General features: G+C 42.0%; 1 protein-coding gene and 1 long non-coding RNA gene across 10 annotated transcripts in view; one reads left to right on the top strand and one right to left on the bottom strand.

The window, feature by feature from the left end:
* Nucleotides 1–1,156: 1,156 nt before the first annotated feature.
* Nucleotides 1,157–27,513, bottom strand: FERMT1 (FERM domain containing kindlin 1). 9 transcript variants are annotated; one of them, XM_068940318.1, is made up of 16 exons: nt 27,351–27,498; nt 24,170–24,236; nt 22,931–23,104; nt 20,288–20,521; nt 18,606–18,752; nt 17,786–17,999; nt 16,661–16,763; nt 15,086–15,193; nt 14,613–14,744; nt 14,420–14,469; nt 11,754–11,878; nt 10,298–10,404; nt 9,117–9,338; nt 7,385–7,509; nt 5,220–5,361; nt 1,162–3,926 (listed from the first exon to the last, which is right to left on the bottom strand). In XM_068940318.1, the coding sequence occupies exons 3-16, from the start codon at nt 23,079–23,081 to the stop codon at nt 3,753–3,755; spliced, it is 2,034 nt and encodes a 677-aa protein (XP_068796419.1). In that variant the 5' UTR covers nt 23,082–23,104; nt 24,170–24,236; nt 27,351–27,498; the 3' UTR covers nt 1,162–3,752. The 9 variants fall into 9 exon arrangements, with proteins under 9 accessions (XP_068796424.1, XP_068796419.1, XP_068796418.1 ...); XM_068940317.1 differs by having other exon boundaries at nt 27,339–27,484; XM_068940319.1 differs by having other exon boundaries at nt 27,347–27,451.
* The window catches only part of LOC138066884 (uncharacterized), a 241,969-nt gene continuing 240,615 nt past the window's right edge, over nt 26,174–27,527 (top strand). The window contains exon 1 of the long non-coding RNA XR_011140512.1: nt 26,174–26,711. This is a non-coding gene — a long non-coding RNA (uncharacterized lncRNA). The remainder of the gene's footprint in view (nt 26,712–27,527) is intronic.

Here is a 27,527-nt window from a genome sequence, read left to right as displayed (position 1 = left end):
AATCGTTTGAAATATTACCACGGTGGTACCCCTTCAGCACCAGTTGTGATACTGGTGAAAGTTTCCCAGAGCAGGCACCAGCCCTCTCCTACCCTTTTTTTTTGAAATCACGAAAGGATCCAATAGGCGCAGGCAGAGCGTTCCCTTCTGCCCGTCAGTCTGACTTGTTCTCATATCGCTGTGTTTGTTCAGATTATTACTCTCCTTTTTCTATGTCTCTAAGGTTTTCAGTGGCAACCTGAGGGAAGGTTTAGTAAAGGCAGGCATTTTTGTCAGTCTTTTTCTGCATGGGCGAGGTATGTACTACAAAGAGCTAAACCAGACGCGCCCTCCCTGGGGCTGATTCAGCGCTGGACAAAACCCCTCTTGCTGCAGGAGCTGGAATGCTAGGGATGAGCCCTGCATTCCTTAATGACATTGAGATAAGCAGAAACATGGGGAGAGCAGAAGGTGAGGATGGTACCAGGCTGTAAAGTGTAAGAGATGAATGTTTCTCGTTGGCTGTGATCCATGTCTAGAGGTTTTTCCAAGTGATGATTGAGAAAGAAAATATCCTGAAAAATCTGGAGAATGGCTTTAAAGCCAATGAAAGAAAAAGAATATTTACAGGTCACTCCACAGAGTAAACACAAGTAAGACATTCTCCTACAGTGAACAGGGAGGCGAGAACAGGATTATTTAGCCTGAGGATTCAGAAAACCATGGGGTGTGGGTGTTGTCTGCTATAGCAATGCATTGTGAATGAGCAACGACATCCCCCACGGAAGTTGTTCAAAGTAGGAGCAGACAGCAGCCCTCTGACACTTGTAGCATTTTACCCTGACCTGATTTTGGTGTAAATAAGCACGACATACAAAAACAGGGTGGCAGCTGAGCCAAGGCATTTTTGTTTTCATCTAAACTACATTCCTGTCTAGGATTTTGTCTCTGCATTTCAGAAATGCCTCTTTCCTTAGAAGACACTGTTTCATTTCAGGGCAGATGCCCTGCCTTCACTCACTCGTTAAAGTGTCTATCCCACATCTGGCACTGTGCAAATAATAATTCAGTTACTAAAGACCACTCAGCCTACAGTCTTTACCCTTATTCATAAATCAGGTGGTATGAACAAGCAAAAGCCAAGTTTAATGAGGTTATTACAGGAATAAAGGAGGGTGTGGTATCCCATGCACGTAAAGTGGGGAGGAGTGGAGTCTGGCCAGGACATGCTCAGTGGCATGGAATGGGATGAAAGATGACTTGACGCTGGAGCTGGCCCGGAGCTGGGCCGGGTGCAGATGTCAGGCACAGCAGGCGGCACCAGACCTGCTCCCAGGAGCTGCCGACTGTATCCAGCAGTTGCTGTAGCAGTCTGGAATTGTGGGGGTGCAGGAGCACCCTGGCTTGCACCTTCCCCCTCCAACTTCTCTTTGGGCTGCTTGTACAAGAAACAAAGCTAAGGTCACTGCCCCCATGGCCAGTAAAGCTGTGGAAAACATCAAACAAACCAGCATGCTCCCAGTGCCCCTGAATTTCTGGGACTGGCTGTGCAGGATGACTTCTCCTTCATTGCACTGACCCTAGCCCAGAAGGTGTGACGTCTTGAAAGCAGCACCCCTCAGCTACTTTTACTGCTGAATCATTTTGCTTTGATGAAAGCGTGACCTCATGCAGCATCAAAGGTGGGTGGATAAAAAGAGATGCCTTTCCTAAGCGCTCTTCTCCTTGAAAGCCTTGCAAGGTGAGTGGAACAAGGAGGAAAACAGCTGATGATCTAAAGAAACACAGAGACCGGACAGCGCACCAAGAAGAGTAGCAAAGGGATCATTCCATCAAAGATAAGATGGCAAACGTTGGTGCTTACATTCCAACAGGTTTCTGGATGAGTTGGCAGAGCTCCTCCTCCTTCCATAGCGGCAGAAAACCTTTACTTGAAATGCAGTGACACATTAGAATGAGACGGAGGGAGGGCCAGGAAAGAAGACGGAATGTTTTTGTGGTTTCTCTGGAATCTCAGCCCAGATAACCTTGACTGCAAGTAGGTGTGTTTACTTAGCAGTAAAATGAGCTGCACACTGTGCTAACGAGATACAATTTAAGTTCCCAAATGAGGGGCTCTAACACAGGCACGGCTGCAATCCTGACTGAAATTCAGTAGCAGAAGTGGAGGCTGAGTCTGGAAAAGGGGCTGTCTGTGCAAGAAAAGCTGGCATGAAGGTGCGCCTTCAGCTTTCCCTCAACATCCTTAGGCAGGTTTTAAACATTGTAAATGTCTTTGGACTATATGTTATAGGTGGAAATGAGGAAAATACTTGGCCTGTATCAAGCAAGTGAGAAGACGGTAAAGTCCTTCACTGAAGAAAACTGGATGGTCCCTCAGGCCCTGCGTAAAAAGTGCTGGGGAGAGGGAAGCATAGTGGGCTGGTAGGCAGGTTATAGATGCTCTTTCTTTTGCAATTCAGGTATAAAATACAAAGCTTCAGTTTGTTTAAACTGGCACAAATTGGGAGCAATTCCATTGCAGTCTACTGACAGGCACTGGCGTAAAAGTAGAGGACATGACAGAAGGATCAGGCCTACCCAGTCCAACTGACATCTAGGAAGTATGCAGTGATATCTACAACATCTCTTGGCAATGTGTCAACACCTGTCCTTTTTAATTGCTTAGGTATTCGGAATCAACTTTGGTTCATCCAGCAATTTAATGAATCCTCCCAACCTAGTCCCCTCCTGTGCTTTACTGACCACTACGCATTATGGGGCAGAACCAAAGCTCACTCAGCTCACTGGGTGTGTGTGGCTCCCTCCAGCAGACAGCTGGCTGCTACAGATCTTGCTCCGTAGGCACAGTATTATTGAGTAATCGCTTTGCATCCTGCATTATATACACGACGAACAGCATTTCTACAGGCATTTCGGCTCCTAACTCAATTTACAGATGAGTTTAGTTTAAAATCAGATGACAGTACAAACAGAGTAACAAGGACAGAAAACAGAAGGAAGGCCTACCTTCAGAGTCTTTTCTACCTATTTTAAATTACTTGCTTGTTAACTAAAGCATTCCTTTCAACCTGGAAATGAATGAAGTACCTCAAGAGATTAACATTTAGAATCTGGTTTTGCAAAGACTAACGTTTTGTTCTACACATCTGGTAGCCCCTTTGATTTTAATTCATTCTATTCACACAATTGAAGGTAGACATGGATGTTACATTTTTGAATGATCGTGTAATCACTACTTGGGATTTGAAAGCTCCATCTGCAGACTTTGGAGTACTGATGAAATGTTTTCTGTTCCCAGCACAAATGTTAGACAAGTAATGTAGCTTTAAAAAATGTTATTTATTCAACTTTAGTTCTGTTAAATCCCGAGACATGCTAGCCAATGGGAGTTACAGGGCTGTAACAGAGAACAAAATTTGCTGTACCACATCCTCAAGTTCCTTGTTCTGGATACTAAAATAAATTGTTGCAATTAAAAATGCGAGACTCAGAAATGCCCACTGACCACATACCTTTCATTGGAAAAGTTCTAGCTGTACAAAAGGAAAACAAGGAAGTCTAATTTTCCTAGTTTTGATGATGGAGTTGCCATACTCCATCCAGTGACCTTGGCTTCAATATTGAACAAAGAAGCTGGAACTAGTCCCATCATATTACTAGACTGTAATACACAGTATATTTATTAGCCAGCAATTAACAATCAGAGTCTTGCTTAATCTCTGGTCCCTTTAGCTGGGGAGGGGAAAGAGAGGGAGAGAGCTTGCTTCACCTCATTCCTGACCTCCAGTTAATTTATGGAATAGATCTTCATCCAGTGTTTCATTTTGGTCTTTGGAGCGGGTTGACAAGAAGATGTAGCCCCCAATATACTCATGGATGATTTTGCAGTCTGCACTCAGACATGTGAAAGCAATAGACACATTCTGATCAAACTCGATTGCAACCTAAAGAAAATACGTATGGCAAAATCAGTAACAGAGATAAACTACATCATCTTTCTACCTGACATGAATCCGAAAGAAGAGCGAGTGTGAGAGCAGCTAGACCTCAAATACTGTGATAAGCCAGTACCCAGCTATGCTAACAGAAGAGCTGTAAAGATTTCTGGGTCTGCGGTATGTTGAGGGTCTTTCACTGGCTGGTTCTCAACTTTCTGCTGTGGCAGGGCCCTCTTGTGGTCAAAATTTTGCTGCTTGTTTTGGAAGCCAACAAAACAAAGCTTGTTACCAGATTTTTTTCTAGTAGCCTTGTGGAGGCCTTGTAAACACGTAAATAAGAACACTGAAAAGAGCAAGAATGGCACTGACTCTTTGTACACTTAAACGAATAATGTTTAATACTGTTCACTGCTGTGCACTGACCTTAAATCTTATTTCTGGGATCAGGCTTTGAGTTTCACTATTGTCAGTTCTAAAATCCAGCAAAGGGATTTGTTAAGTGTGGATTCTGCCTTTTCTGAGAGTGATTTAATGCAAAAACAACAGCTTTACCATCACATTGCAGGTTCTGGCACAGGAAGTACTGCAGCAGTAGGGATTTTATGTGGTCGCTCCTGGAGATGCATGTGGAAATTGTTTAAGAAGGAACAGTCTCCAGGCTGCTTGAATTTACATCAGGTCACACTAGTTCCAGCCCAGAAATCTAAGATTTGCAAAAGGGGTTTCAAGCTTTCAAACCCAAACTGAGCAACAGCTGGTTGCCCTCAGCAAACTTAATCAAGGTCTGAAGCACCCTGGTATGAATCATACCATGGATCTCTTTTCTTAGGATCACATACTGAAATAGAGGAGTTTGCACCATAGCCTTGCAATCTCAGCTTGGGATTTAAAAGGCAAGCTGGGCTCCTGTAGCCTCAGCCTATAATAGAAGCGGAATCATTGCAATTTAGAGGATGATGCATGAGTTAGACTGTGCAGAGAACAAAACGAGATTTTTACTAACAGAGCAGTAAACATCTACTGAGGTGGAATTTACCTTCAAGTCTCTGTATTTCATCCCATCAAAATCTGGAAACTTATAAAAAATAAGTCTGATAGGTATGTTTCAAACTGGAGATCTTTTAGTTTCTGAACTTTGACTACAGATTCCATTATAAAAAAATTTAGAAAACAGATTATTAATAACCTGTCATAACAAATTCAAAATCTTTTCACACTGAGGCTTAAAATCATTTTATGAAGGCATCCTCCAGCGTCTCAAGTGTAAAGACTGAATGCAGAGAGCCACTCCAGTTTTACCTGGCGTATTTCCCAGTTCACGTTCCATTGCTTCATGTTGGAGAATCTCCATGTTGTGATAGGGTCTCCTGTGGCTGCATCTATCCGTATGAGCCTGTTATAGGACACACCAAGCAGATCATCCTTCTTGCTTCCTTTAAACCTGAAAAAAAAACCAAACCTCTGAGCAGATTCAGTTTGCAATGTTTTTTTCTAGAGAAACATTTCACCTGCCCTTCTGTGCAAGAGCAAAAAATGTGGGGGAACAGAGGCCATCACAACCAATGCAAAGATGCTTCCCTCTCACCCAGTGCTGCACAGCTGTTGGTCACAACAGCCTGGGATTGAGGAGAGCTTGGATCCTTCTTTAGGACAATATTTGTTATAAAGCAAGAATGTAGCCTGGTGAACCATGGCAAAAGATATAAAAAAAAAGCAGGCAGGTAGGTCTGGCTGAAATCTTTCCAAGTCATTGTCTTCTGCTGAAAAACACCATTCTGCCAAAATGGGAATATTTTGTGCTAATGCAAGAATTTGATTATATTTTTACTGGAAAAGCATCAACGTTAATTTTACTTGCCTCACTTCAGTAACGCTGAAACTTGTTCTTCCATTTTTACTTAGCTAAATTATGTAAGCATATCAAAATAATATATTCAGTATTTTATATTATCTAGCAGTATTAGCTTATCAAAATAATTCAGAGTTAGCAAAATATGCATATTTCTGAGTAGAAGTCACATTACAAAAATATCGGTACATTATAACATTTCAACTTTTTGATTAGAGATGAAAAATAAATACCAAAGTGTCAGAACTTTTTGGGGACGGATGTTTCTGAGTAGGAAATACTTAGCAAAAGATCACTCAGAGAAAGAAACTGCCTTCCTCTACCCTCATGCTGAAAGCTGGAAAAAAAATCTCAGCTGGCTGCTGCTAATAATTTTCATTATTTTGATGCTGTCTTTGAACCTTCTGTCCTTAACTGAGGCTGGCCTGAGGGAAAGAATGTGACCTGGACGGCAATCTGTGCCTTGCTTAACTCCTCACTGAGATTCTGTCCATCAGTTTGTAAAATTCACCACAAGATGTTTTGCCCATGCTACAAAATCACACTGATGCAGTTTAGGATTTTTTGAAGGACTACTGCTGACAGATGGAACAAAATATCTGTATCTGTTAGTAAATTAAATCATGCCAGGGAACATTCCTGGGCACTGAACTCAACAGAATTGCCTGTTCTGTTGAATTGCTGGAACAGTCCTGGGCACAGTTCTGGCCCCAACTAAGCTGCGCTCTCCCAAATGACTCCTGGGTACAGCTCAGCAGTTAGAACATCCAGAGTGGTACCAAGGCAAGTTGGTAGTTTACATGAAGCTACTGGGTTTTGGGCAATCAGAGAGTTTAATAGTATGGATGTGGGCTGCTCTATGCCAGCCAGCCTCTCTGCCAGAGAATGGTTCCCAGCTGGTTCAATTTATACCACAGCTGTAGCCATTGATTTCTAAGTTGCCCCGAAAGAGAAGTTAATTCCAAATTAAGGAAGGAGGCCCCAAGTGTGGCTGCATCAGTACCTTGTAAGTTTTTTGGCCGTTTGTCAAGAGAAGAAAGTGCAGGTTGGGTACCCTGTAGAATTCTGCAGTATTCAAGGAAAGTGTCCGGGGAACTGTTATGAACACAACAGGACCTTTCTTTGGGCAGACTGCTCTTCCAGATTAACCTAACAGAGGCATTGTGTTTGCTACTTAGCTGTTGTATTTCTTAATGAAATGCCAAAACAATTATGCTCCGCGTAGTGTTGAATCTAATTCCAACGAGCAAGAGTCGGAGCGAACAAATACACCGCAAACCTGAGAACACCAACAAGATTTGCATCTTCTTACATTTTAGTGAGCTTATGTCAACAAGAGTTTAATCCTACTGATGTGTTACTTCAGGCAAAACCCAAGAGGTCTCTATGAAGGCAGATATAATAGAGGCAATAGAGCAATATTCTTGCTTCAGGAATGGAGCTACTGAGTGCTACTGCTATGGAAAAAACAGCAGCATGGAAGTTGCTAGAATTAAAAGGTTTGTGGAGAAATAGTAGGAGTATGTTCCCAGAACTGGGATTCAAGGAACTTCCAGAAAATCACTGACCATAAACACATTATGGCAGCTTGACATCGCTGTAACAGTGTGATTACCTTACAATGTAGTAGGACAAGCCAAACTCAGGGAGGGACTGCCATGTTTGAATAAAACGCAGCTTGGCCTCCACTAGGGACATCTGGGCTACGTTTTGGTGGGCTTCCAGAATACGAGCAGCCAACTGGGAAACACAGGAAGAGAGAAAGATTTCAGTGGACTGGAGAATAAAAATATCCTTGCTTTCACTAAATGAAACAGTATTAGCTCTGATGCCATGTTCAGATACTTAGTGGTCACTGTGCAAGCAAACATTTGTGGAGATCACCTGGGAGCAGATCCTACGCTACTGGGGAGCATGGTGCTGGACGATCTCGGTACCTAGTATTGTGCTGCACTGGGTCTAGCTCCACCACACTGTAAAATGATCTTGCCCTGTTTGCTGCCCACAGGCCCATTCTGTACAGCAAGCTTGCTGGAAAATGAAGATTCTCAATCCATTCCCCCTCTCCTGGCTACATCTCTTCCACTAGCCCAGAAGTGTGAGGTGGTATTCTCAGGGCAAGGACTTCCCTTGACACCATGATTTGTGGGCTTTATTGTAGCACTGCCATGCCAGACTGCTGCAGACTAGCTAGGGTTACCAGTGAAATCTGGACCTTGGTTCCCTGTTGGCCAAAGCGGTAGTAGATGAGGACCTCCTGAATTGCACGTTCACTATTCTAGGTGCTCTGATCCCAGCTATCCTGGAGCAACCGTTCTCGTGCACTGTCCCAGGTCAGAAATTTGTTAACTGTCATATTCTTGGTTCTAATCTTGTATTCCCCTCTTGGCGCAATGGGCTCTACTGTGCTTGTTTCAGGTTGTGTCTGTCTGTTGCAGCTGACCCGATGTGTCCCTGGTGAGCAGTCTTGCTGGAATGTTAGATGTGCTGCTAAGGGGCAGTTCCAAGCACCAGGGAAATGGACTTTGACCATCCTCTGGGTGGGCAGGGCATGCTCGCAACTGAAGCGGTGTGAGGGAGGGAAACGAGCTCAGCGTATCCTTCAGAATTCTCTGCTAACGTACCATTCGTTACTCATTCACGCATCGTACAAGCTCTAGGCACCATGCACTAGCTAGATACAAACTTATTCACGGTAACAAAAGTTCCCTTTGCTAAGTAACGGCTTTATCTACTGCATCATTTACCTAGCCCTGAAAGCAGGCTGTGAAATCTGCTGCAGTGATCCCCTCTGATTAGGTGCCTGACAAGGAGATGATATTATGAAAGATGCTGAGTAGCACGTACCTCATTACTTTGTTCTAGGGACCACGTGCTGCAGATGGGTGGGCTGAACTCTCCTACAGCAAAAGCAGTGGGCAAGGAATAAAATGGAGAGGAGGAGGGGTACCCAGGCCAAGAGGGCAAGAATAAATTCTTGCCCTCTATTCTACGATTTAAGATACAGGCAGTATCTTCCCTTCCTTAAAAACCTTCCTTACTCAATTTGAAGAGACTTTCAGGGACAGCACTATCATGAAGACATAATTAGTTACTTAAGAGGCAGTGTGGATGTAGGAGGAGTAATTGGAAAAAGTGCTGAGACACCAGTCACCGTGTTCAGTTTAAAGGAAGGGCTTCTTGCTAAGTATCAAAGGGGCAAAGCGTAGTGTAAGATGATTCCAGTGTATGGCCAGGAATCCTTGCGTGGTTTCCAAATACTACCTGGATCCATTCTCCCCTATTTCATCATCTGCCTGGTCTCCGGAACCACCCATCCCCGACCATAACAGCCATGCTCAGGATACCTGCTTAGACCTGTATTTTTTTGTATAACGTAGTGAGACAAAGCATTCTGGTTTCATGTCCATGCTTTCTGGATCAGAGACAGCCTGAGGAGACACAGTCCAGTTCTTCATCTTTAAAAATGAAAGGATCTTGTGGACCTCGGGATGATAAGAGCTATCGGCCATTGTTTTGCCTTTTGAGGCTAAGATGCAAGCAGCCATCCACCGAGCATATTGATTCTCCTGCAACAAATACATTTCATAATATATAATGTTTGGTATTTCTGGACAAATCATTTATGAAGATGTTTACTGCTCACACATCTCTTGCTGTGAGGTAAAACAACTTTGAGGCTATTCTGCTTAATTTGGCTGGATGCACAGTTAATATAGTACTCTTGCCCCTCCCTGATAGGGCTAGTTCCATGTACAGAATTAGCTTTTACTAAGCCATTTACTTTGAAAATGCTCTCACGTTCATTAAAAACAGGCGCTTTGTTATAAAACGCCAAAGAATGCACTGCGTGAAACTGGTTTTTGACATGTCTACAGCTCCCACTGATGTCAGCTGCAATTGAGGCTGTACAGTATATCTGATTATCAGTGCTACAGTCACAACAAGTTCAGTATTTTCTCCACCTCAGTGTTTCTGGAAAATGGTTTGATGCATGAAACTACTGCGAGTTGGCAGAGAGAAATCCAGTGATCTGGAATAGATTCACTGGGAAATTTTATGGTGGGACTCTTTCCCAACTAATTACAGAACTGGGATTGATGTAAAAATCTTGAAACAAATCTAAGATCCCTATCATGCTACCTTTGTCCCAAGGGAAAGTTCCAATTAAGAAAAATGAAGAGAACAAAAAACAAATCTCAATCTTCTGAAAAACACTGAAACAAAATATTTTAATGATGTCTTTTGTTTTTTTTTTTTTTCTCTCTCCATAGTATGTTTTCTTTTCTTTCCAACAGCTCTACTTGGAAACTGATGATAAACTTTGAATTATTGCCCCTTTATCCCCTCAACCATTAAGTATTTTTTGGTCTACATCATCATTCTTATATTCTACTAGACATGTAGATAATACTTTAGGGCACCCTTATTTTTATGTACAATTTCTAGTACAATAGGATCATGGGTCTCCTAGACAATCTAATAATAAATCTGGAATGCACACTTTCCATTCTGTCTTATTACTCACGTTATCACATCTTAAATATACTTCATTCATGCCATCAGCAACAGGAATTAGTAATTTGATTCCAAACTTCTTCCCTGCAACATTTACATCTGGTACAACTTCACATCCTAGATTACAGAGAATCAAAGAAACGGATTTATTTAATTATTATGTCACTAATTTGAAGGTAGTATAATGCTGAAGAACAGTACCTAATAGTTGTTTTGCTTTGATAGAAGGGCCAAGACTTTTAATGATCAGGCCTAATCAAAGCTTTTTGTTCTAGTACACTGCCTGATCTGGCTTGCTAGGGTGATGAATGCTTTTAGCGATGAATGCTCTGAGCTCAAAGAGCATGTTCTTCAATGTGGAATACAAAAGAGTGAAGCACGCAAACGCTCTCAAAAATTCTCCTTAATCCTGGGAGACACTCAACACTTAAAACGGACAGGAGTTGATGAGATAGGTGCTTTTGGAAATTTTACCCTAAGTTACTTGAAAGCCTGGACTCTAATTTCAGATGCAAGTTGGTACTGAAAATGGGATGTAGGTGACATCTACATGGAGCTGGCTGGTTCAGGGATCCCAGAGAACTCTGGAGACCTGCTATTTCAGTGTTGTAGTGCTTGGCTATCGGCCTTCTGGATTCAGCTGCAGTCAAGAATGCCAACAACTCCCCTTTGTGTCGGGTGACACCAAGGCTGTAGGCTACTTGGTCAGGTTCCAGTCACCCTGACTAGTATAACCATGCATTCATCTGACCTACTGAGGATGTGCAGATTGGTATGCAGAGCCATTTGTTCACAGGGGTCAATCTTCCTTCTATTTCAAAGGTTTCTTCTAGGATGAATCCTGCGCATCACTGGTTGCCTGACGCTGAACATATGATGTCCCTGCAGGAGTAGATGTAGATGGAGGCTATATATAGTGCTGGCATCTGCCCTCTGTACACCTAGGGTTTCTCCTCCAGAAGTACCCTGAGGCTTGGTTGCAGCTATGGAATTCCCCATGTGTGAAACAAAGAAGGCCTAGAGGGTGGTCTTGGAGCTGTCCCTGCACAGCAGTGTATAGGTGCAACCTAGGGTATTCTTGTCCACGACATTATTCATAATCCTCTACTACCAATGTGCTTTTGCCAAGGACAGAGGTGAGTACTGCCATAAAACATAGATTAAAAATACCTGGAAACGCAAGTGTCACATATAGTGTCTCATATTCTCTATCTGACTCATCTTTAAATGAATTCAGTGGTATATAGCATTTTACAAGTCCAGGTAATCTGGTTTGGGCTAAGGTATTCAATCGTTTTGGTTAGGCCTCTTCTGCAGACAAGGTCTGCCTGCTTAAGAGTAGCAGAAAAAGTAGTTTCAGGACTAAATTCTACTGCTTTGTCTTCCTGAGTCTCTCAGTGATTTCTTGATTTACTCAAATCATGAATGCAACAGAAAAAGTAAAGAAAGGAAAACAAAATTCCTACCTTTTAAGTTTAGTTTCTCAATAGGTTCTCCCTGCCCAGATTCCTTGTTTTTAAAATAAGATACTGAAGTGTCTTTAAAAACAAACCAATATTGCTTGAAGGCTTTCAGTGACAGCTTCTTGGGCCTAAAAGAACAAATGAATTGCATATGCTTATATTGAAATGTACGTATCACTCAGTCACTCACAGATATTACTATAGATCTCAAGTTCCTTTGAGGTCATGTACCTATGGCGTCAATTCACTTACACTTGTGTCAATGAGGGGAAAAGCAAATCCCTGGGACCAACACTGTACCCAGGCTGTCCTGGACAGAGAGGCATTTTTTACCCCGGATTCTGGTTGAAGACCATCCATGATTTCTCCCCGCCCCCTTTTCTTCCGTTCCTAATCAAAGCCATTCCTTCTAACAAAGGCTTAATACGTTCTGCTTTTTACATGAACTCAATACTGCTAATGCAACGCGCTAATTAGTTCCCATGACCAAAACTAGCTTAAGTTTCTTCAGGGCTCTTGATCTAGAAAAATTGCATCGGTAAAACTAACTTGTATTCTTCTCAACCTGCAAGCTTTTAAGGTAGGGACCATCTAAACAGTATCTAACACAACAAAATTCTATTCCTTGACTAAGGAATGGTAATAGTTTAAACCACCGTCTTCCATTAGGGCAATGTTATTCCAGCTCCATCACACATGTACATGGATACACATATCCACGTGTGTGGATATCCACACATGGATATAATCCTAGCTTTAATTATTTTAGTTTATTCCAGTACTTTGCTGATGCAAGTTCAGTTCCTTCAAAGAGTTGATTTAAAAGCATCTACTGTGGAACTGAGAATTAACTGATAGAATACTAATGGTCAGACATAATCAGGTACCTTCTCCTCCTCTCTTCAGTAAGAGAGAAAAACCAGAATTAATTCCGCTAACCATACACTAACACAGCCAAGGGGAAAAAAATTTCCTAGTTTCAGTACATTTCAAGAGGAAAATAACAGAGCTGTTAGTTCAAAATATAACTGAGTCATAGCACTATTGTAGTGGATAAATACTTCACAACTAGCTACAAAGATCATCGCTGAAGTTTAAAAAAAAAAAAAAAAGCCAGAAGTCCACAGTCTATCTTATACTTTCCTTCATATCTAAGACGATGGTGCAAATATTAAACTGCTAGCCGGAAAATGGTCTTATACCTTCTGACATCTTCCCTAGAGTGTTTCTAGAAGTCCTAGACTAGCCTTTCTAGAAAACTGTGAAATTTCTCTTTGTTTAAATTCCAAAAATAACTTGGATTTTGAAATCCATTTGCCAAGTATTTTTGGCTTTTAATTTTCCAATACAGGGACAAAAAATGCTCCCCAAATTAAGAACTATTAGCTTTTTTTTTTTTTTTTTAATTTTTAAACTTACAAACTATTTTTCTATGCAGAAAAGTTCCTGAAGACTTTCTCAAAAGCTTACAATTATTTTTCTTTTTTGAAAAAGTATCACATTTCTGCATAATACTACTACCCATCTGAAAGTAATTTTTCCTAGTGTGCTGCTGTGGTGCATATGGTGAATAAATGTTCATTCTATGAATGCAGCCAGCAGTCCAACATGCAGAACTTTGCTTTTAGGCTTATAATTAAACAAATATTTTTAGTAACAATATGCTCTTGTTTCTTTAAGGAAATGTTTTACAACTAATCTAACTTCTCCAATGCTTTTGATTTAGCAAAACCTGTACCATGTATAGAGGAAACTTATACTGATGAAAAATAACCGCTGAATGCTTTTAAAGGCAAATTTCTCTACTGCTGGGGAAAAAATAATCCATTATTAGAAGCAAATAACGGACAGAACTTTAAAGGCTTAAATTTCCTTTCATCTTCATCCACCTTGGTAATATGAAGCCAAATATAATTTCTTTATTGGAAATGAGTTAACAATTTTAAGTGCAATTTTCAGTTCACTGCCTACAAATCAATTTGTCAACAGAATGAAACTGATAATCCTGCAATAGAAATCTTTATCTTTCTAAAACATGAAGACTGTTTTGTGAGAAAAGACACTGCATACTTGAGCTCAGCGGAGTGATATTAAATAATCCTTAAATCAGGATTTTACAATGGGATCACAGAACTGTACTGTTCTCAGTTTACTTATTTAGGTGAGGTATTATCGATATGGTTTAACCGTAGTGATACTCCAATCTGAAACTCATTTTGATACTAAAATTTACTCGTTTCTTTTGTTTTATGGGGGGAGAAATATCCCACAGGGTTGCTTTCAGAAATTATTTTTTGGGAGAGCTGAAAGTTGGCTTTTTTTCCTGTTTTTTCCTTGGCAAAAACCAGTAAAACTTGAAAATAAAGTTGTAGAATCTTTTCTTTAGAGAAGATGATTGAGCCTTAGGAAATATAAAGAGCCTGGTCTTTTAACTAGCAAGAATGTTAGGCCCTGGTGCCCAAAAGCTAGAAAGGTTTGCTGAGAATCTGGCCTAAAAGCAGTAGGAGAAAGGTGTGAAGAAGATAGTATTAGGCTAGTTGGAACTATATGGTCTCTTTGTTCGCTTATAACCTCAGGATCTGGTATTTTATTAGAATACAAAACTAAAGGGATTTCTTATAGAGGTAATGTTCTTGTTTGTATGTTTTTAATTACTTTTAGTAACTCACCTAACTAGCCTGAGATTATCAGCAAGTTTCGGGATGTCTGTGATGTCCTCCTATGGATAATCAGGAATAAGTTTAGTACAATGCACTCTGTAAATGTCTGTTAACTCTGGTAAGAAAAGGGGAAGCAAGTAGGTTCATCAGAGTCAATGCATTTGACACAGTGAAAGCAATTCTGGGTTCCAAAATGACATACCAAAATGTTACTTGCTTTTCCACCTTCCAGTGTCACTTCTAGATTAGAAAGTGCAGCTTCTACTTCATCGACTTCTGATTCACAGGTGAAATCTTGTGTCTCTGATGATAATGATAACTTGCTTATATGGTACTGAAATAAAACATCAAAAAACAGATTTTGAAGGGCAAATTCACTTCAAATATGCTTCAAACATCAATTAAGAACATATAGTCACAGCATTTGAACAGACAGCCATTGATCTTTTGGGTCTTGGTCAACTGTGTAAAGTTCTGCAGCACAGAACCATGGGACTTACAAGGAAACAGGTAAACATAACAAGATTTCCAATGTGATTACTGCAGTTACTCAAATAAAAGTAGGTCCCCAATCCAAACAGAGCTATCAGCTTGAGCTCTTCCTATCGTAGTCCTGCCCTAGCTTGTGCCTGCCTCTTGGGAAAACGGGTTTTGCAGCCTGGATCAAGTACGTACCTGTAGCGCAGCGAAGATGAGCATTTCTTCCTCTGTGCAGTCAATTTCTTCCAACAGGATGGCCCAACGGGCTTGTTCATATATCTGGTTTATTCGCACTGCATCATACTGCAGCAGAAAAGAACACCACTGTCATTTATGACCATAAAAATGTGCCTTTGTGGTCAGCTGCAGCTGATGCAACATTAGGCTGAAGCCATACAAGTATTTCCTTCCTCCCTCCCACCTTTGCCCTGCTGTGTGTTCCCATCTTTCCCTTGTACTAGCTCACATGATTGTGTGTAGGGTCACAGCAGCCTGCTGATCCAAAAGAAAACTAACCAGGAGCCCTTGGTTCAAGCAGAAGGGGAAGTTAAGACATCCCTTTTTGTGGTAGCAGGTCTTAAGCTGGCTTAAGCCAAGTGTGAAACCACACTCTGAGAATTAAAATAATGCGACGTGGCTGAAGGGATTTACCAGCTTGCTCTTCTGCTCTTGGCTTTTTGGTTCTGGCCCTATCCTTGCAACGGCTTGGCATTTGTCAGATCCTGCTGTGAACTGATTTAACTCACTATTCATTCTTCCCCACCTCCGAGGGTAAATACCTGCATGGTTAATAAGGTGAAGTGACTCACAAAGACATTCAAGCCCCAGAGCTAGTGCAAGCTAGGTAATGGGAGGATATATCTGGGAGTGTGAACTCTTTTTTTCAATAGCAGTGAGCTATGAAGCAGCCTCAAGCTGTCTTGGGTAATTTCATCCTATGGCTCCATTACTAGCTAGGGCAATGAATGAAAGTGTTTGGGCTGCTTAAGTTGAGGCACCTGTTTGGTTTTTAGAAGGGAAGGCATTTCACCCAAAACATGCCACATGCATGAGAAAGCGCCATTCTGTTTATCCGAGATGCCTGAAATGCTAAGACCAAATCCTCAGTTGAGGTAAATGGTCTACAAAACATTCACATTAGAACTCTTGTTGATTTATACTGGTCTATGATCAGGCTTTAATTTCACTAAAAATACCACCCAAGTGTTAAGAACTCTGGCTTAACAAAACCACAGTAACTGACTTTTAGTAGAAATAAGGGTAAGTGACAGGCAACTTTAGCGAAGTGTTTAAGCTTTTCTTTTCTTTTTTTTTTTTTTTTTTTTTTAAAGCCTAAGTCTTGTTTTCAAAAGGGCCCTAAGCACTTGTGGTGGGGTATTCCAAAGGTATACCTCACTCAAATCATATTGGAAAAGATTTGATTTAGGTGCCTAAGTGCTTCAGAAGGCTTGAGCCTGGAAAACCCAAATCTCATGGAAGAATGGAACACAAGTGCCATTTTTTAAAGTCTGTTTTCAAAAAGAGGATGTATACCTAGTAAACCAGCAAGTAAACCAGCCTCTTCTTCAAATCTGGTCTTTATACTGAAGATCTTATTTCAGGTGAAGATGGTGATTCACTATCCAAAGGGGAAAAGTGCAGCCTTAGCTGAAGGGAACAAGTAGAATTTGATCTCGGAATAGCCCATAACAAATGCTAGCTAAAATTCTGTATCCTCGTGTAACATGAAAGCAGGCAAACAATGAGTAACAATAAAAACAAAGCTCTTACTTTTGGATTCAAATCAAAGAAAGTGTAATATTTAAAGCGTAAAAGTAGTTGATCGTCCTCCAGAATGCCTTGTTCCATAAGTGATCGCGATGAATCTAGCCAGCTGCAGAAGAAAACAACACACAAATTCATTTGTACAGCTATCACACCTGCATAGCTCCAATGTAAATGATGTGAAACAAAAGTGAGAACAAACAGCTGTAATTCCTGCAAGCCTGGGAAAAATTCATGTAACTTGAAAAGGCAGGACATTCATACAGATTTTCAGCTTCCAGTGCATGAACATAATGCCTAAAATCCTTCTGATTTTTCTCCAGCACTAGCCAAAATCTCCTGCTTCAGTAGTAGATGCCAGAAACAGAGCAGAAAGTAGTTATGAGATGACCTACCAACAGATTCTTTCTTCTTGACCTCCGGAAATGGGAAATTAACTTAAGCCAAGGTAAAACTGTTTCTGTATCTTTAGAATTCCTGCTTTTTATTTCAGGGTTTGCCTTTTTATAATTCTAGCTACTTTTGTTACCCAGTGAAATCCAGTTAAAATACTGAAGTCGCTGTTAAATGCTCCAAAGATCTAAAAAAATGAGAATCTGTGTTTTAATGCTAAAGAGACAATACTCTCCAAGAATTGTACCACTAAACCCCTACTGCTCTATATTCTTCTGTGATGTACAATAAGCCACGTTTGCTTGTGCCTAATTAAAGAAGTCACCTATTTGTATTGCATTAGAGCTTACTAACTTTATCCACACGAGTAGCTCCACTGCCTATTAAAGCCTTTTTGAGTTTGCTATCCAAACTGTCCTTGAGCTGCGCCCACACACTGCTACTCACTTCAGTAGATTTGCCATTGTCTAATAGAGGAATTTAATCCAGAGTCTACACAATTATATAATTCATCACTTTAAAACAAAATTGTCTCACCAAGAATGCCGATTAAGGAAAAAGATCAAAAAGAGTCTAAGATTTCTGAGATGAAACCTGGATCAAAGTATGTTTTAAAGTAGCGATATAGCCTAACATCAGGCTTTTGTTTTCAAGAAGTGCGAAGCAGAATTTGAAAAGCTGATTAATGGCATCCCTGTTAGGCCAGCTAACCAAGACATTGAAGAGAGGCATCCTTACCCTGCATTAAGTTTGGCTTTGTCAGCTAAAGTCCGAGGCTGGTACATCTCTGCTAGTGTTTCTGGAGAACAGGTGGAATGACTGAAGGCAAGGACGCTGCAGTTCTGTTCAGTCAAGGGACTGTCACTGAACCAAGTAATTGTAGAAGAAGCTGGTGTCCCACTGACAGGATCATAAATGGGTGTCATGGTTTTACTATATAAACCTGGACTTGCTGCAAGTAAGAACAGTAAAGCATAATTCCAAGGAAAATTACCTTCAGACTTAGGTAGTCTACCACTTCCCAGTGTAAAAGACCCTTTTTTTTTTTTTTTTTCAGAATGCTCTCCTCTCTCTACTGTTTGCAGCAGGCCTTGCCCTTTCACAGATGAAGCGCCCTCAGGGCCCGAAGCACTTCTCCTTGTTCTGTGAAATATCTCACATTTGGTGGAGAAAGGAGAGCCTTATTTTTAATTCTGTTTAATTCTGCTTCTCTTTTCAGGTTGCCAAAACTGTTGAACATTTTAAGAGTAGCCTCATATTTTCAAAGAGCAGTAGCAGATACTGTGTGCAGGGCCACGGTTAATTATCTGTTTTCTGGTGTGCCCTTTCATATACTGATGGAAAGGAAAACATACACACAGAAAAAAACCCCAGGAAAATACTGATAATACTAGGGATTTCAGTAACTTTTTGGAGCTACTAATTTCAGGTCAGCTGTGTCTCTCTGACCTCCATTCCACATTAAAATGTTCTCCTCTGTTTTATTCGTGGATCAAATAATTTCTTCCTCCTTTTGGCCTTCAATTAGAAGAATAAAATCACATGAGTCTTCCATTACCTGGTGATCCAGAAATCACTGGAGAGTTGCACAGGTTTAAAATATCTTCTATAACTGGTTCTTTGGTATTCTTGTCTTTTTTCTTTTTCTTTTTGAGTGTGTCTTCTGATTGCTTCAACAAAGAGAGTTCTTCTGACCGTCTAATATCTAGAATTGCAAGTCAGGAATTGAAGCAAGAGGAAAATCTTTGAAACTTAGACGTTCATGGCCAAAAAAGATCAGTTGATAAGAGCATTTGGGGAAGCTCCACATTGCTATCTGAATCTTATTCTTGAGCAGGTTGAAAGGACTACCCATAAAAAAGCCAGTAATTCAGTGTACAGGCCAAAGACTTCAAGCTGTGAGGTTGAGTTTTGCCACGATTTAAGCCTGCTTTTGGAGTAAGCGTTACTGCATTTTGGAACGCTAGGGACAAACTCTTTCTCCCGTAATGTCCCAGCAATTGCCTTCGAGCATAATGAACTGTCTGACTTCTGAATAAGCAAGAAAAGAAACAGAATTACTGTATTTGAAGTTCATGTCTTTTATTTATCATTTAAATATTTCACCTTTCGCCTGTAAGACCTGTCTTGGTGATACACTGCTAATGTGCACGCTAATACACTGCTGTTTTAGACCCGTATTGTCTATTGCAAACCTGGTACTTTGTTTCTGAATGATACTCTTATTCTGTGGTAAGCAAAGACATTTTTGACACCCGATTCACTCATGAGAAAAGTTACAGAGTGTCTGTACTCATGAGATTCAATCAAGAGGAAAAATGTGGGCAGAAGTACTTAATTCAGCCAATTTTCAGTTGAACAATTATGGCATCATTTCATCATAGCTGCTAAGTGTAACAAAGACATACTATCCCTTTCACAATCCATTACTAGAAGATAGAGTTGAAAGGTGCATTGTAGTAAATATGGCTTGCGGTGGTAAATTCCTTCTGAAGCTGAATGTGCTAGTGGGCTAGGCTTTGAAGATCTAAATTAAAATGGGGATTAGGTGTACCCTAAAATTAAGGGATTGTGAAGATTGTTTGCAGGCTCAACTTAATCCTGTTGGTTACAGGCACGCAGGTCTGGCACTTTTCAAAACCTAATCTCTGCTTGGAAGTGCTCTATCCTTGGACTAGCAGAGATGTGTGGGCTCATCACTACAACACATTCACGGGGTTGTGTGGGGTATTTGTGTATGCCCTGGACTGAAAAGGTTTGTAAATGTCGTGAACACTCAAGCACACTCCTTAAAGCAATAAAGCAATAGGCCAAGTTCAATATCATATTATTGATACTAGCGCAAGTGATACATCAGCTGGCACCTGTGAAATTGCCTGTGCTAGAAGCGGGTGTAGGATGTGAATCAGCTCAAGCTGTTTAGTACATAGCAAAAAAATGAGCTGGCTCAAGGAGGAAAAGGATCACTACAAAGCCATCAAGAAGACTTTGACAATCCAGTACTCCTGTGGGCCATGGGACATACTTCTGAGCAGTTTGCATCAAGGTTATCGCAATGACTGAGAACCACTGATATGTGCTGGATACTGAAAACAAAAATCTGTCCTTTGATCTTGGATCAACTCAATCAACTTTCTCCTTGAGCTAAACAGTTTTGTGAGAGTAAGGACGTTACATGAAAAAGAGACACCTAATGAAACGCTCAAATTTAGCTGCAGGAGGGGATTTACTTTTACTTACTGAGAATTTTGCAGATGTCACTGACAGCTTTGAATACTACAGAAGAGAAGCTGACTTTCAGTCTCACGGTCTTCATGTTTGGCAAGCGAAGCCGCAGCATTTTGTGCTGAGTAGTGAAGAGCAGCTTAGCATCTGCCTGCACCCCGCATTTATCCAGTGTCCAATGGGTTTTCAGAAGCCAACATTTTTTCTGCTCCCACCAAAGAGCATAATCTGACCAATCCTGTGATATTTCTAGCAAAATGTAAAGGAAAAAGAAAAAAAAAAAAGGTAAATCAAACAGTATGATTGCTAATAAACTACAGAGCAAACATACTCAAAAACTTGGCTTGGAAACAGTGCCCTGCAATTAGGGAAATGTATTTACAGTGAAGTAACAACTACAATTCCTGGGACCTAGACCCCATTTGCTAAACATCTGTGGCAGTCATCAGGAACTAATTTTGTTTTCTCTGAAGATGTAACATAGATGCTGACTGTGGTGCTATTTTAATCTGGCAGATATCCACAGGGAAAGCACATCCTAAATCTGGTGCTGTCTATGGTCCAAAGCTGTTTGCATTGTGCTGGGATATATAATAACAGCAACATTGTGCAACTTGACAGTGCAAACTGAAAATCTTCCCACAACAGCCTGAGCGCACCCAGATGGCCACAAGTTCTTCCACAGTCTCCTGAGAAGCACCACTGAACAGCTCATCTCGACAGGGGTAAGCACCAGCACTGTGTCCCCGAAAGTCTTAGTGACACACAGCTAAAGGCTGTTCCAGGAAAGATACAGTAATTCAGCTTTTTTTCCTGTGGCTGCACAGTTAGGCTAACAAGGATGCTCACCTGAGTGTGGCTTACTTAGGACATATTTATAGCGGCAGCGTTCTTTAAATAATGAAAAGAAGGAATTATTATGTGCTTTTTTTTTTTTTCCATTTTGGGGGGGGGGGGGGGGAAGGGGGGAAGCACTGCCTGATCATTTTACTGTGGTAAATCTCCTAAATGGTAGAGATTTTTGGATCATTCCCTACAACATCCTTTGACACTGACATGCTGCATTTATCAGAAAGAAAGGGACAAAACATTAAAACCTTGTATTGAAAATACAGGAATATTTTAAGGTAAATAAAAAGTCTCGGAGAGAAAGCTGCAATTGTCCGTGAGGATCTATAGGTAGTCATTCAGAGCATATAATTCTTTCCTAGATTTGGTACTGTTTGAACAACAAGGTGTCTCTGATGGTATCCGAACAATATGAAAGCAGATGGAAGGAATACAATGGACTTTATTGCCTTTGAGTTTTATTTTCTCTAGCCTTTCACCTGGCTTCAAAAGCTGAGGCTGAATAATCTACAGTCACTCTCAAACTCTGGCAAACTGATATGACTTTTGTTCCACGGCCACTATCACATCAATCACCTTGGGAAAAGAAATGAACCAACTGCAAGGCTGCAGCCCACAGAAACAGTGTATCTGTCTACCAAAATTTCTCTGGCATCACGGTATCAACTTCATGGCAGATACACTGATCTCCAATATTTGGATGGCAGACAGCGCAAGCAAGACGTTAGGTTTCAGCAGATCATGCAAAGTGGTGACCAAGCTGGCCAGAAGAGAAGGTAGCTGCACCACAGTTTACGATGACAGTTGGAATAAGGCAGAGGAGAAAAAAAATGGAGGAAAAAGAAAAATCAAAGGTCAAACACTGGTGACCACATAAAACAGTTTCTGCATTGAATACTCTACTTTTTGTTGCCCCTAATCTGGTATTTCTAGAGCAAGGAATAGGAATGTGAAGCTCATGGTGTTCACAGTTGAAGAGTCTGATCTAGCAGACGTGTTCCTTTCTGTGGGAAGTTGGTGACTGAAGACTTCTACATTTAGGAACTCTAGGACAGAGTACAATACTTGAAAAATAAGTGGCACATGAAAAGCCAGTGGCACTGACATAATATCAAATACCGTGCCATCTTGCCTCTATCTGTCATTCTGCAGCCTAAGAGTACAGATGATTATTTTGGCAGGTAACTCCATTTGTTTCTTCCAGTTAAAGAAACCTAGATTCTCTTACTGCCTGTGGGGCTGACCTGCTGTTACTGTACACAGGATACTTTACTTTTCATCTCCTTCTAACTTTGACCCAGCCTGTCTATGCTCTGAGCAACTGTCCCTTACTGGATAGCTGGGATAGTGGATTAACTAACCATGGTGGCTCTGATTTTGGCTAGAATGCTACTGTAGCACAGGAAACAATAACTTCTGAAATGCCTATGTAACAACTAATCCTTTCGCTGCATGACTGCTACACATGGATAAATTTCTTTTGCTCCTCAAACTAGTCAGGTATAAAGCCTATCTGGAAAGGGAGTTGGAATAGTTAGCTTAGTCCAACTGTGATATTTGTCTAACTGGAAGACAAAAAAAAGGTAGAGTTTTGTTTATATTGTGATAGCGTAGGTGTTTCACTCGTAGACAAGGGTTCCGTCCGCCGAAAAAGCTAGGCCTGGGTCTGCAGCACCCACATGCTAGGTGTACCCCTGGAAATAAGTGAGGCAGTGCCATTTCAAAATGTGCTGGAGCCCCTTTTTGTAGAGGGAAAGCTGCATGTGTTATTTTAATGAGAGTGTATAAAATGAACAGGTCTTTACTCACTAATTTGTTCTACTAATTTCAGCATCACTCCTCCAATATGAAGATCCCCCGAGACCCGTAGTATAAATTCCTTTTGCTCCTCTTCATACTGATGATCGACTGTCACCAGGAGCTCCCAAGAGTTGGACCCGTATTCGCTTGAGGAAATCATTTCTGGCAATATCTGTGTAAGCTCTGCAGAAGAAAAAGAGGATATTTTTTTCCTCACATCTTTGAGGCAGATGCATCTCTCCAAAGTCCCAAAATATTTCCATGCTGCCAAGACTTCACAGTGACCTTGGCTGGAACTTCAGATGTGGTATCTTGTTACCTCTGTGCTAGACTCTGCTTTTGTGATTACTCTTGCAAGATCGGAATGTGTGATTTTTTTTTGTTTTTATTCTGAATGTTTTGGGGTTTTTTTCCTATCTCAAGTTCTCTTGTTGGACAGAGATAGCCCAGCTGCGCTCACGTGTCCTCACTATCCAGTGCTGATCTGGCAGTTAGGACACCATAAAGCCTGTAGTTCTCTGTTCCCTGGACAGAGTAGCATCACTGATTTGTATGAATATATCCTGCTGTAATTTTCCCTGGGAATAAAAGTTTACACTCGCAGCAAAGGCGGATGAATTCTGCCAGCTTGGTGCCATGGGACAAAAGCACAGTAGTTTTATCCATTTGGGTGGATCTGAGGGGAAACAAAACTTTAATGGCTCTCTGCCATTCAAACTCTGTTTGAATGGGGAAGATAAAATAAGAACATTCAGACATTTAAAAAAAAGATATCAAGAAGTGGTGTTAAGAGGGACCAGCTGTCTCTGCAAGGGCTGGGGCAGGGGGAACAGATGATCCAAGGAACTCTGCAGTAAAAGGACAGTACCAGCCCCTTTACAGTGCACCAGTTGTTGTCCAGAAGGCTCCTGGAAGTGTTAAAAACTTCCAGGCACATAATTGCAGTTCCTGCTGATAGTCTGCACAGAGATGTAAGCGTGTAGCCTATCTTAGCAGGGTAACTAGTTCTGCCAGGTTCCTGCTGGGACAGGTAAAACAGTAATCATACCAAGCCAAACTACAGAAGATGCTTAAAACAGAAGCTCTGGTTATGATCAGGAGACTTCTGCTAATTACTGAAGAAGGAGCTTGTAAGTATAAGGTGACTGATGCTGCAGGAAGGATTTGTGTTATTTAACCAGTGAGATCCAGTGAAGATACCAGATTAGCACTCAGTTGTCATGTTAAACTGAACCCTAAAAAACAAACCTTTGCAGCTGAAGCGCAGGCAATAAAGTGCATGGTTTTCAACTTAACTGCAGACTTGCAGCAGCACCTAGGAGCCCAGGTCACAAACAAAGACTCTGTTAAAGTAGGTAAAGCACAAATATAGACTGCTTCTAATATAAAAAACAACTAGCATTTGTTTACAAAGAAGGTTGGAGGGGACAATAACAACGTTTACAGGGTTCCGTAGCTCTTTTAAAAAAGTATTTAGTAAGTTAAAACTGCTAGCCTAAAACTTAGCTCAAAAAGAATCAAGGGCCGTGGTAACAGGTGAGGAGTGAGAGAAGGAATGACCTTTTCTAGGACTGACCACAGAACAAGACCAGACTAGCTTAGGTTACAATAATGTGAAATTGAGCTATGGTTAAATATAGCATGCCTAGAAACAGGACGAGAATTTAAGTACACCTATTTACCAAGCTTATAACATTGAAGCTTTACGTTAATGATTAGATAATAAAACAGGTTTTTCGTGCCAAAAGATACTACTCCAAGGCGGAGCCCAGTTCAAGGTTCATTCTGAGATTCCCATCCAGAGGCACAAAGAGGCCCTTTCAACTAAACAGCCAGCTCGTTCTAGCTAAATCCTCTCCAGACTTTCAGATGTTATTAATGTTTCTCAGCATCTTAAGGGTTAAGAATTTAAACAGTAATTTAAGTCTTAAAGTAAGACTTTTCTTATTTTGTTGTGTTCACAAAATTATATATCATGCAGTATTTGTATCATGGAGTACAACATAAGTTATAGTCATCTAACCATTTCAGCGAACCTCTTTTAAAAATCTGTTCTCAGAATACTAATGTTCTAGACCTGGTTCGTTGAACTCCTTTAGTCCTAGGTCATACCTGATGTGAACCCTATTGATGTAAAACTGGGTATCAAAGGGATAATAGAAATGTGGTGGTAATAACAAATTCTACTAATAAGGAAAAATGGTTCCAAAGGTAAAGGCAATGAAAGCGTATCTGCTAAAGATCTGATTGATTCCAAAGAAATGAAGGACAACATAAATTAAACAGCACAAAACCATGCTTTTAAGGAAAATCATCTTATTAAGGAGCGTCATTAGAATAGCGCTGAAAGCATGCCCCAGACTTCTAAAATCATTTTGACTTATGCAGACCTCTAACTCAGAAAATTGCAACTTAGTAATCGGATGACTACAAGAGGCTAACTTGTACTGAGGAACAGGTGCTATTGTTAATTACGTTCTTCGATGCGGCAGCCTACACCTTTTCACCGAGTAGTTACTAAGCCAATAAGAGTTGATGCTTATCCAAGAAGTTTGTTTGTTTTGCCTTGGTAAATGAAGACATTGGGTTGGACGCCAGAAAACACTATGGCTCTACTGCTTCTGGGATAGAGCTGGGAGGTTGGATTTGTGGAGCTCTGCACCGCATGGATTTACACCAGGAGGTGAAGGGCTGAACCACGTTCCACAGCAGCGTCCACAGACACAGCTTCCAAGCAGGTTGCCCAGGCAGATAAACCTCCAGCACAAGGGCAGTAGAACGCGTAGAGATTAATTGTTGTTGTTATGCTTTATCCATGGTAAAACAAAAAGCCTTGGCTTCAGAAAGCTAAAACGCCACCAACTACGCTCCTAAACATCAATAACAGCACGAAAAATCAGTTGGCCTAAGCATGAGAACTGTGTGATTTCACTTCAGGAGCACAGGCATGAAATCTGGCACAGCAGCCATACTTTTACAGACACTTCAGTCTGCCATAAGCCTGTATTGTTACTGAACAGAAACAGTCTCATCTGCCCCCTCGTGCCAGCAAAAACATTTGGGAACTGATCTAGGTTACTTTTTTTTTTTTTTTTCCTTTCAATCTGGCTTAGTTTCCCAATCCAATTCTGCATACAAATGCATGTGCTGACACGGGTGAAAATGAGCAGCCCAAGGGGTGGGTGAAGCTTTCTTTCATTCACATTGCCAGTTTACGGGGCTTGGAAAACCATGGCCTGAGCGCACCTAATTCTGGCACTCCATCATTCCCTAAAGCCGCCCTCTTCCCCACTTCCTTTTCAAAACAAGAAGTTTCACTTCGATGATAAGAAAACACAAACACTAGTAAATCTATCAGGGAACGCAGCACAAACAGAGCTTAGTCTAGCAAAGAAGCAGGCTTAGGAATGAGGACAACTCACTGCTCTGTATTTAAAAAACAAGCCAAAACTGCCAGAGCTGTGTATACGCCGCGTCTTCAAGCCTTCAGGTCAAGACTGGATGCGCCCGGGGAACACACCCCGGTTCCTGTGCTCAGCGTGGGGGTGTGGCTGCACGGCCTCTTACACAGAGGCCAAAAAGGCCAGAAACACGGCCTCAGGCCACTGCTACTTCTAGTCAATATTTCTACAGAGCTTTTCAGCAGTAGTTTAATGCCCGAACTCTATAGCGTGTGTCCACACTATTAATTCTCTTCAAATTTTAGCCCTTTCAGCTCCAAACTTCTCTCTTAGCGTGGAAATACAAGAGGACGTTCTTTGTACTAGAGCAAGAAAAGATCGGCTTTAAGGTAAGCTGGGGAAAGAGAAGGAGCACGATACTGTCCTCCCTGCATATTTCAAAGACGTGTAGCGCCTTGGCGTTTTTCATAGGACGACCGCTGAGAGGTGAGAAGCCGCAGCCATAAATACTGCATTAATTCCTGCGCCCTTCCGCGTTAGGGGCGCAGAGCCCGCAGGGCTGCGGGATCTCGCGCCAGGCAGGCGCCGCGGCGGGGGCGTTCAAGGAAGCGCCGGACCGACACCGAAACCGCGTCCGCGGCAAGGCGGTTCCCTGAAGGGGGCCGGGGAGGGAGCACATCAAACCGTAGTGATTAAAAGAGCTGAAGGGGGGGGGGAAATCCGAGGCTGTCCCGCATTCCCCCTCCACCCCGCCCGCAAGGTGCGGCGGGGGTCGCCGACGGCGGCGGCGGCCAGGGGGGCCCCACACGACCCCTCACGCCTGACTCTGAGCGCACCCGTCGCTGCCGGGCCCCTCACCCGCCCGTTTGCGTGGGCAGTGCTCCCCCCCGCTCGCCGGGTCCGCACAGAGCAAGGGGGGGGGGCGGCACAGCCTCCCCAAAGCCCGCCCGCTCCCCAGCGCCGCCGGTGCTCGGGGCGGTCCCTGCCGCGACCCCCTGCCGCCACCGCTCACTCACTCGCTCACTCACTCGCAGCGCCGTCCCTCGCCTGCCTGCCCGCTTCCTGCTCCCTTCACCTCCACCTGGTGCCTAAGAGAGGGAGAGGAAAAGGAGAAGGAGGCGGCGCCGCAGCGCCCGGCCCTGCCCCGCACCGCGGCGGGGCCCCGGGGGCTGCAGGGAGCGGCGCTGCCGCGGCTCCGTTCCCGC

Source organism: Struthio camelus, chromosome 3 (genome assembly GCF_040807025.1).
Source record: "Struthio camelus isolate bStrCam1 chromosome 3, bStrCam1.hap1, whole genome shotgun sequence".
NCBI lineage: Eukaryota > Metazoa > Chordata > Aves > Struthioniformes > Struthionidae > Struthio > Struthio camelus.
Note: the sequence above shows the minus strand (reverse complement) of the source record. Positions and strands in the feature narration are given on the sequence as shown.

Excerpts from the sequence above, each read along its gene's own strand:
- FERMT1 (XM_068940315.1), bottom strand. The coding sequence starts at position 23,081 with ATGATTTCCTCAAGCGAATACGGGTCCAACTCTTGGGAGCTCCTGGTG. Across the intron at positions 16,764-17,785 it reads AAAGCCAAACTTAATGCAGG|CTGGCTAGATTCATCGCGAT; the intron begins GTAAGGATGCCT and ends TTTCTTCTGCAG. Across the intron at positions 5,362-7,384 it reads TTGTCCTACTACATTGTAAG|GTTTAAAGGAAGCAAGAAGG; the intron begins GTAATCACACTG and ends TTTTTTTTTCAG.